At 38.3% G+C, this 11,356-nt stretch overlaps 1 protein-coding gene across 1 annotated transcript; it reads right to left on the bottom strand.

Moving 5' to 3' along the window:
• Positions 1 to 10,568: 10,568 nt before the first annotated feature.
• LOC125227016 lies at positions 10,569 to 11,105 on the bottom strand. Its single transcript, XM_048131206.1, has one exon. The coding sequence runs from the start codon at positions 11,103 to 11,105 to the stop codon at positions 10,569 to 10,571; it is 537 nt and encodes a 178-aa protein (XP_047987163.1).
• Between the last annotated feature and the right edge of the window lie 251 nt (positions 11,106 to 11,356).

Genomic DNA, 11,356 nt, shown 5'->3' with positions numbered 1-11,356 from the left:
CTTGAAAGTTTTTTCTAAGAGGTAATGTATTTCGAATTCTGTTAAGTCTAAAGTGTGACAGACAACGTCAATGACAACAATAATGGCGTACATTGAAGCTAATATTTATTTTGTATGAAAAATTATAAAATTTAAAGACTTTATAATTTTTAAAAGTCACTGAACAAATATTGATCAGTATAAGGAGAATAGCCTACAGTTCAATTCTTCGCCTTTGTTACAGGCCCCACTCTGTATATATATAATTTTCTATTGAATTAAGAATTAAACTTTAAAGATCAAGTAATTACATGATAATAAAATTGAAACGATGTATGACATAATGCTGAAAATTAAAATTCTAATTGTACCATTATTGTATAACAACTATTAATAAGTCGATGCAACCGGCTTACGACTTTCTGTTTAGCATCTATCATGTACCAAATTATGAAAGGGGAGGCAATGACTGAGTCCACAATTTTTTTACGTGTTTCTATCGAAACCGCAGCCATCCCATACAACCATTTTCGGTCGTCGTTCCTACGCAAATCGGGATATTTTGCGTGGACACAAATGTTCGTGTCTCAATTCTTAGTCGCAGTATGGTCGTCGTTTAGTCGAGGCTACCCAAATGGGGACGATTGGTAACAGGCACAATTGGTCACACAACTGTGCACTACTCGTGCACAAATTGTTACCGTTTGGCGACGGTTTCCGAAAAGCATTCGTTCATTTCGTTCTTTTCAAATGGCAAACTGTCAGAGACGTCAAAGTGAAAAATAAATAAAACTATATTATGACATTAAAACATAATGGCGTAAGAATTTGCAAAAGGTAAATATTAATTATTTGCATTTGTATTATTACGTGGGTTAATTACCATGGGTAATTAAACTGCTCAAGTGATTTCATAAAATGTCAAAATTTATCAATGCGCCATCAATTTACCTCATTTTAACGGGTTTAACCAGCAATAATATTATTTACTACTCAGTGTTTGTGTACATAACTATATTGGTTGTTGAATTTTTAGTGTTCCGGTGCATATATTATACTGAAATAATAAAAATAGTGCATAGAAAACCAATAAAGTTGTTAAAATATGGATTAAGGCCAGGAAATATTCCAGTTATAAAACAGTCCAAAATTGGTCGCAAAATGGTCCTAGAGTACACGCGTGACCGAAAGCAGTAAATACGTTGTTGGATTTACAAAATGGCTTCTTCTGACAGTGACATTGACATTTTGTTACCGTTATGAGTGCGTACGGCGACTAAAAGTGTAGTTAGAAACCGCCTGACAGTGACATTGACAGCAACAAATTCGTACACATTTTGTTACCGTCATGTGTGTATACAGCGACTAACAAAGTGAAGTAAAAGACCGTTCTGACAGTGACATTAACAGTCAAAATTTGTACACATTTCATTATCGTAATGCGTGCATACATACTACATTTTGTTATTGAATCACGACCGCGCATTGTGTGCACGACGTTACCACGCGTTATGTCACATTTGACATTTAGTGACTAAATTGAAGATTTTGCGACCGAAATGGTTGTATGGGATACCATTCCTCAACCCACCAAGAAAGCGGTAGCAGACATCTACTAGGGTTCATTATTCATGGCCGTTAACCACTCTATATCAACGGGGAGGTGATTGGTCATGGAAGCCTAGTTGTACGTGGCTCAGGGTCCGTGGTAATTGAACACTTTCTTGACAACTTAAAACTCATTTATTCTGTAATCAAGAAAGCTACTTACAGGATTTCAGAAAAATCTTAACAGCATAAGACAGCCTTCTTATTAACGAATCGAGACATTAAGTAAGTGTATTAAAAAAAACAACATTTAAGTCATAAAATTGGTTGTCTGTAAAGTCGGCTTACGGACGGTAGTTTGACGTGACAACGCGGAACGGGACAATGACTTCAACTTTTTCGTGTATGCAGCCCGTAGTAACGAGTTATTAGACGTTGTCAATAGTATACATTATTAATATTATTATCACCTGAGCTGAGCTACGACGTTGTCATTGAAAGTAGATTCCAACTGTTTTCTCGCCTTCCAAGTTGAGTAAGTAATTTGTAGTGCGCAGTGCTAACGGGGACTTAATAAGGGACGGGGCAGGGGTTACACGGGCTTTCGGAGCTGTAAATGGTGAGATTCAAACGAACAAGGAAATTCCATTGTTTCCACTAGATTATTTTAAAATGTCTTAAGGTAACATAAATTTCAGTTAAACCTTCTTGAGGCGCTCTAAAAGCATTTTTCCCCTCACTAGCTCGGAAACACGTGTTTTGTCCTTTAATACCAGCGGGTAAAAACACATTTTATCCACTAGTGGGTAAAGTAATTTGACCTTGAATAAAGTCAAATTAACTGCTTTAAAATTGATAAAAGTAAGGTGAATCTAGTAATAGAGATGATTTACCACCTGTGGAACTACTGGAAGCAGTGATAAACGCATTTTTCGCGTTGTAGTTTCCTGGCTATAGTGAGGGGAAAAGTTTTGTGTTACACTCGGGTGCAAATGTATTTTACTTCTCGTGTGTTGAAAAACTCGCAAGTTCAGGATTCTATTCTCGAACCACTCGCTTCGTTCGTGGTTCAACTATAGAATCCTTTCGCTTGCTCGTTTTTCAATTTCACACTCGGCGTTAAAATACAACACAACACAACTTTGCCCCTTTGTATAACAAATAACTATTTTAAGTTAATCTCTTGTTTATGGTCCACGTAAGTATACATTTATTATGGAGAATGGAGTTTCTATATCGAATGAACGACTATTTGTTATTCAATAATATTGGTAACATTGAACAACACGGGTTAATTACGTTTATTATATCGGTATTGGCGACATGTTTCGATTCCAATTGGTTGATTTATCGTCAGGCCACGAGTGTTCGCCGCGGTTACACTCCGTGCAAATTGACATAGCACGTGTAGTTTATATAATCAGGAGTTCGAAGCTATTGTGTTAATTAACATGTCCGATACATGATATTATGTAAAAATATATTGCACAATGGCAATATCCAGGGTGGCAAATGAGGACACGTATGACTGGAGTCTCGATCATCTGCCATCATCTTAAATAAATGGGCCACGGTAGAAAGCTAGAATAACGCTGAGAACAATGAAATAGCTGCGATAAATCTAAATACACATTTGTGACATTCCATGCCTAAAAGATTCTATTTTGCATTAAGGATGGATTTTTGTGGGAATTTTAGGTGAAAACATGGTTATCGTACTTAAAGCACAAGGACAATTTTGTGGAGGAAAGCTGCATTGCACAAAACTTTTTAAATTATGATTACGTTTGTAAGGCCGTCAATTCGTTTTTATGAAAAGACGATTTCCCGCGGGTTTCTTCTTAAGGAAACCTGGCAACTACGAAACGTATTTACGAAAGCAACTGTTAATTGACTTTCTAATAAGGAGGGTTTGCCCTAATTACTTAGAACTAATTGAATTGACCAAGATTTCAACAATGGCTGAACTCTTAGTGTGAATTTCATTCGAAAACGCGACGTAACGAAAACGTTTCGGTAAGCTTCATTTGTATTGGGTTGGTAAGAAAGTAATGAGCGATCGATTGAATTCCACATAAAATTTTTGAGATAGTTCTAGAATCTTCTATGGTCGAAAGTATATAAAGGGCGAGTCGCACAGTTTCTCGTCAGTCATTCACTAGCTGTCGCCGAGCTAATATAAGGAAGAAAATGGACGAATTAAAAGTGCATGTAAGGCATTGCTTACTATATGAATTTCAGTCTGGCCATTCAGCCGCCGTAGCAGTGCGTAATATATGTCAGCGTGTTGCTCCTGAAGTTGTGTCTGAGGCCACGGCGAAACGATAGTTCCAGCGGTTTCGTAGTGGCGACTTTTCATTATCAGATCCACCTAAGTCTGGTCGACCGGTGAAGATTGATGTAGCCAAATTAAAAACCTTAATTGAAGGAGATCCGAGGCTAACGAGTCGTACTCTTGCTACCGAGTTAGGCTGCTCTCATGTCACCATAGAAACACATTTACACGAGTTGGGAAAAAACTACAACTACAGTGTTTGGATACCGCACGAACTTGATAGAGATCAACTAAACCGCCGTGCCGATATCTGCATACAACTTCTGTCTTTTCGCCGCACATTCAACTGGTTGGACCATCTTATCACTGGAGATGAAAAATGGGTCTTATATATAAATCACACACGCAAACGTCAGTGGCTAGCTCCAAACGAAAAAGGAATAGAAGCACCAAAAACAGAGCCTCACCCGAAAAAAGTTATGCTGTCCGTTTGGTGGGATATTCAAGGTATTATTCACTGGGAACTCCTACCAAGTGGAATGACTGTTACCGCATCAGTATACTGTAATCAGATTGAAAATTTAAACCAAAAAATCTGTCAGAATCGTCCACAGCATGCTAAAGTTTTTTTCTTACACGACAATGCTCGCCCACACATTGCAAAAGTGACTCGGCTAAAGCTATTGGAGCTAGGTTGGAAAGTGATACCTCATCCACCGTACTCTCCAGACTTGGCACCTACGGATTTCGCATTGTTCAGATCGCTAAGCAATGCCTTGAATGAAAAAAAGTTCGATAATCAAGCCCATCTACGACAGTACATAGCTGAGTTTTTTGAATCTAAACCTAAGAACTTCTTCGCCGATGCTATTCATTCTTTACCAGAACGATGGAGACAAGTAGTAGATAACGAAGGCCGTTATTATTTTTGATAAATGATTAAAATAATAAATTAAATAAAAATTACAATATTGGTTATGATTCGCTCATTACTTTCTTACCAACCCAATATTACGAATGAACATCGTCAAACATCATCACATTGGATCGGATCGGATCGGAGATCGGATGAAACTTTCAAGTTTCAATTAAGAAACTTTTTAACAACCCACTGTATTCAAATAAGTGAATTTATTTACATATCTTTATAATATGTATACAGGGTGATTCTTGAGTCGTGAGCAGGAGTGAACAGGGTACTGGGGAGGATCACACTGAGCAACTCGCATAATGAGGCAACACTGAATTGTGATTTTTTTTCTTAACTATGACTTAATTGATAGGTACTTAATTGATAGCTAATTATCAATTACGTTCTAATTATGACTTAATTGATGATTAACTATCAACTCCTTTTAACGAACGATGACTTCGGTTAAAAATATTTATACCCTACTTTTTAAAACATTTATGAACCTCCAGGTCTTTTATACCTTATACATGTTTGCTACCTATGTTATTTGATATATGACTGTATGCGTTCTGAACAATAAATAAAATAAAAATATTGTTTGTTTTTTTATCCAAAGGGGACCAATAGGATGACATTTTATGGAGAATGATTTATTATTTTCATTATTTTTGACAGGTGAATGATGATGCAATTACCTAACTGAAAGCATTTTCTCCTCAGAGCATAAAGGCTCTTTAGGCGTCCCGGAGAAAGGCAATTTAGTGTCTTCCGCTAATACTGCAGGAGCTTCTTGAATTATAATCATTACTCGTCGTTATTTTGTTAGATCGCTACAAGAAAAATCAAACTTAGCTCAACAAAACCCTTACACAGTAGACGATAAGGAAATAATAGTGAGTGCTTGCATTCGCCAACAAACTGTCATACAGTTTGGCGAAAATACTATAATTAGAATAATACTGTGTAACCTTTTTTGACTAAAAAAAAAAAAACAGCACAATGTGAAATAAAAAATGTCCTAGCTTCACCTCAACCAAATACCTACTTTCTTGCTAGTTAGACAAGAAAACATTTTTCACCACTTACTTTGTTATTCGAAAACGTATAGCGAAATTGCATTTTATTCACAAGAGTGCAAAGTAATTTCATAAACATTTTTCAAATTCTAACTACCTTGAGCTGGCTGGTAGAATTTAGTATAAATAATTATTTTGAATCATAAATATTGAATAGATTGCTGGATTTGATTCAGTTTGATGTTTAATAGTAGTCAGTATTTTGTTTGTGTTGGTGTGGTGAAAAATTTTGTGTTTCACTCGGTAGCAAAGTTTGTTTAACCTTCGTGCCTAGAGACCCTCGCAACGCTCAAGATTATATACTATAATTAAGTTTGGCAATGTATCGTATAATGTATCAATCATTAATTATTTAATGTCACAATACAGAACATAACCCTCTTGTCCCGTCTTGGGCGTAAGAGCTGCGACACAGTTTTACACTAATGCAGCTGCTTACGATCTTGTTGATTTTGTGTATGTATGCTTTTTATGTTCAATAAATCTTTGAAATCTTCTTTGAAATCTTTGATTCCACTTTTGAACAACTCGCTACGCTCGCGGAGTCGCGGTTCAATATTGTAACCTTTCGCTTGCTCTGCCCCTCTAGCACAACTTGCCTTGTCGTGCGCGAGTCCATACTTGAAGTCGCGCTTAATGTATGGACTCGCGGGCGACAAGGCAAGTTGTGCTAAAGGGTCTGGTATCAATATTGGCACGTGCGGTTAAACAACAACTTTGCACCCCTTGTAAAACAAATAATTATTGTTCCTACAAATCTTTCATTGTTCAATTTTTTCCGCCTTTCCATTCCAATAGAAACATAACAATTTATGATTCTCTGGTAACTAAGTAGGTACCTAGCTAAAACGTTGTGATTCAATGCTCTTTGGTTAGCTACACAGTGGCTACACATTATACCATCGCCCGGCACGGCTCCTCGCCTTTTTTGTTTGTCAAAGCAAATTCCATTTGTTTGTCTGTCGTATTGACTTCTGTATTTGCGAGAAAGGGATAAAACATATTTGAACTACTAAAGCAACAGGAACTTCGTTCCCCAGGGCATTAGTGTTATAAAGAACAATTTAGTTTATTTTCAGTCCTTGTCTTTGCTTACCATTAACACTTAATTTGTAACTACAATCGGTTAGATACTACAGGTCTACTAAGGCCTAACCAGAAGCATAAATTAAATATAACAAGATCATACCATCCCATACATTAAAATGCGACCGCCTACGAACGCGCTTACACTCCACCACACATAGATGGCGCCACAAAAAATGCCTTGTTGCCACCGATTATTTGTAGATTGGCATTAAGTGTCAATTCCGAGCCGTAAATCTATGTCAAAAGTGACACTTAACACCATCTACAAGTATAATCGAAAGCTACAAGACATTTTTTTGTGTCGCCATCTATGTGTGGTGGAGTGTAAGCGCGGTCTTAGGCGGTCGCATTTTAATGTATGGGATGGTATGATCTTGTTATATTTAATTTATGCCAGAAGTATTTGACTATGCGCCATGTTGCAGAATTTCATTATTAGATCTATTTTCTTCATACTATACTGAACTGTCACCGCATAGGTAAGTATATATTAGAATTACAACGCCCTCTTGACAATAGTCATATAATGTCAGGCTTTACTAGACAAAGAACGGCATCTAGTCGCAAAAAGAATACCTACAGCAACATTTAGAATTCGTGAAGTTGTCGTAGTGGAGAGCGGTTTCGCCGCGAGCGCCCTAAATGCGCGGAAGCAATTACTCCACTACTTTGTCTTTGCAAGCGAAATCACACGATCTTTGTGTTGAGGATTTTTGCTTTTTCCTCAGTGCGATCAATTGTAAATAATCGGCCAAACATTCTGCTGCAAAATAAGAGATACAAACTTAGCTGATATTTTGAAAGAAGCTGGGCGATCTTATCTAGGTAGGTATATCCTTTTTTCCGCTTTTTATAATATTCCAGAATGTATGAGATATAAAAATATGTAGGGTATCCGTCGTATAAAATACTCTGAATTGGTTGGCAGGTGTGACACCTCCACCCCAATGTATCACTCTGGATATTGACACAGGACAAATAGACAAACAGAGGTGAGCCGCTACCATGATTTTGACAGTGTAGCGGCTACTAATCAGCGTAGAAATTATATTAGGGTTCTTGCAGTAAACAATAGATATACCTACTCAATATAAAATTAATATACACAAATATTCAATAAAATACGGTAAAATCTGTCAGTAGGTCTGGTAGCAAATGAAAAGTCATCACTTTAAGTTCCCGAAAGTCAGTCTTAGCCGAGCGTAAACAAAACTACGGGTGTTAGGTACACATAAGTATACCACGAGCGATGTACGACAGCGGAAACATAGCGGAATAATTCAGCATCCAACATCCAGTACCAAAATTGTGCCAATGGTTATTCTTCAATGGTTTAAAGAATTAAAAGGGCTGCATTAGAAGGAGCCCAAAGTTCCGGCTTTAAATTAATGTTATTACGAAAGAACGAGTAAATTGCCTTTCAGTTCTTTCATTAGAATAAAATCTTGCGTGAAAGACGCGCGACATGCTCATATTTTTTCTCTCTGCACCAACAGCCAATATGCAGCGGAAAATGACGTTGAACAGTCCAATTAGTCACTTATTAATCAAAATCAAAAATCAAGATGGCGCCTGTAATGTACGGGATATTGGTCCGACAAGCGATATCGGATCAGATAATGTGAAATGCGTAGGTCCTCGCTGCCTGCTCAGCCTTCTACGGCGCTGAGGAAGACTCTGCTAACCTACATTTTCCGTAACGATGTCGTTTGACACTATCGAGTAACGTAAATTCTAAAATAGAGATTCATGGCAGAGGCTACGAAGACACGTGTCGTGAGAGAACATAATACCCGGAAGTACTTACAAAAGGTACAATGCACATGATACACATAAAACAAATGTGAAATGAGAGCCATTCAACTTGGCTTGCATCACACCGACAAAAGAATGGAGATCGCGGGTGCTACTGCTACCTCAAGATCACTTAGGATGTAATTATTGTTTAGTATTTGACTTTTAATCTCTGCTCCGCCTCGGCCGACAATTACATGTAATCTAGGACATTTCTTACTTTACTGGATTAGGCATATAACTACTTAATCTACTATTGCTCACTTGTGTGTGAGTAATCACATCGAACGTTGTACAGTGCAGAATGAAAATCTAATACGACTGACTATTAATAAGTATGATAATTGTATACAAATATTATAGTAATTTTCATACATATGTATATGCAACTTTTGACTTAAGTACCTAATTCTTCTTCTTCTTCCTCCTACCCTTATCCCACGTTATGTGGGGTCGGTACAACACGTCTTCCTCTTCCATTCTCCTCTATCTTTCGTCATCTCAACACTCACATCTTTCTTCCTCATATCCTCTTTCACACAATCCATCCAGCGTTGTTTGGGTTTACCCCTCCCTCTCCATCCATCAACCTTCATCTCCAACATTCTTTTGCCTATATGACATTCATCCCTTCTCATTACATGACCGAACCACGCCAACCTGCCACTCCTCATCTTTTCCGTTATAGGAGCAACTTTCAAACTTCCCCTAATATACTCATTCCTGATCCGATCCATTCTGGTCACTCCACACATCCATCTAAACATTATCATTTCCGCTACGTGCACTCTCCTTTCATCCTCCACCTTTGTCGCCCAGCATTCAGATCCATACAATACAACAGGCCTCACAATCGTCTTGTAGATTTTCCCCTTAAGTCTAAGGGGCATCCGTCGATAGCATGTTGTCCCTGAGACCTGTCGCCATTTCATCCATCCCGCATTTATTCTATTTTTCACGTCACGGTCGATGCTTCCGTCATTTTGGAATAATGACCCAAGGTACCAGAAGTCTGAGCAGACTGGTAGGTATACACCATCTAAGGCAATAGGGGAAAAACTGGATAGACCACCGAAATCGCAGAACATATGTTCAGTTTTGGTTCTACTGATTTTCAGTCCCACACTTTCCAGTCTTTCTTGCCATTTTCCCAGTCTGCTCTGGACCTCAAGTGCATTTTCCCCAACAAGAACAATGTCATCGGCGAACATCATACACCAGGGTGCTTCCTCCTGTATGTCCGATGTCAGAGCATCCATAACCAGGAGGAACAAATAAGGACTTAAAGCCGACCCCTGGTGTAGACCTACCGCCACATTCAACTTGTCGGTGACTCCAGCTTCAGACCTGACGTGAGTATGAGTACTAGCTCTATCATACATCGCCTGAACAAGCCGCACATACTTCTCTGGCACTCCCTTCTCTCTCATACACCACCACAGAACCTTACGAGGAACTCTATCGTATGCCTTTTCCAGATCCACGAACACCATGTGCAAGTTCTTTTTTGCTTTTCTGTATTTTTCGCATAGTTGGCGAAGTGCAAATATGGTGTCCGTGGTTCCCCGGCCCGGCATAAACCCAAATTGGTTCTGTGTTATTTCACTCTCTTCTCTTATTCGTCTCGCTACCACTCTTTCCCATATCTTCATACTATGTGACATGAGCTTTATTCCCCGGTAGTTGTTGCAATCCTGTACATCACCCTTATTCTTAAAAATGGGCACCAAAGCACTGTTACACCATTCATCAGGGATCGCCTCTTCTTGCAACAACCTATTGAAGAATAAAGTCAGCCACTTCCAACCATTCGCTTTCAGAATCATCCATACTTCCACAGGTATATCGTCTGGCCCAACCGCTTTTCCATTCTTCATACCTTGCACTGCCATCCTTACATACCGATGTTACTTCTAGCGTTTTCTAGCACGCCTGTCCAGTCATTCTCTTCATTCATAAGTTTATTGAAATAGTTCTTCCAGCGTTCTCTTATGCTCTTGTCATCTGTCAAAATCTTTCCTGCTTCATCTTTCATACATTTCATGTGATTGATATCTCTTGCATTCCGCTCCCGCTCTCTTGCTATTCTATAAAGGTCTTTTAGGCCTTGTGGGCTTTCCAAATGGTTGTAAAGCTTATCTTGGACCTTGGCCCTTGCTATTGCGACTGCTTTCTTGGCCTTCTTTTTACTTATTAAATAAGCTGACCTCTTGTTTTCCTTTTCTCTATCATTACCCACTTCCACACTTTTCCATTCTTTAAAAGCATTCTTCTTTTCTTTCAGAGTCATTTGCACATCATCATTCCACCACCATGTATCTCTATCAATCTTTCCTTTCCCCCTCGTTTCATCAAGTACGTCCTTCGCCACACTTCTTAAACTTACAGCCATTTCATTCCAGCATTCATTCATCTCCGCCATATCATTCATTTTTATCATCTTATCGACCATTCTATTCTTAAATTCTTCAGCCAACTTCCTGTCACTCAATTTATACCACTTCGTTTTAGGAACCTAATTATAAGGGCCAAATTACCTTTCAATAATTATACACATGTAGGTATTCTTTTATTTATCAAAGAGCTTGGAAGCAAAGACATCTCAATTACGTAACCAAACTTTTGTGAGTTTACCACCGGCAGGCTTTTAATTCCTCAAACGTATAACTTTCCGTCTGCCAC

The sequence above is a fragment of the Leguminivora glycinivorella genome, chromosome 6 (genome assembly GCF_023078275.1).
Source record: "Leguminivora glycinivorella isolate SPB_JAAS2020 chromosome 6, LegGlyc_1.1, whole genome shotgun sequence".
NCBI classification, from domain to species: domain Eukaryota; kingdom Metazoa; phylum Arthropoda; class Insecta; order Lepidoptera; family Tortricidae; genus Leguminivora; species Leguminivora glycinivorella.
The sequence above is the reverse complement of the archived record's forward strand: the minus strand, read 5'-3'. Positions and strand labels throughout refer to the sequence as shown.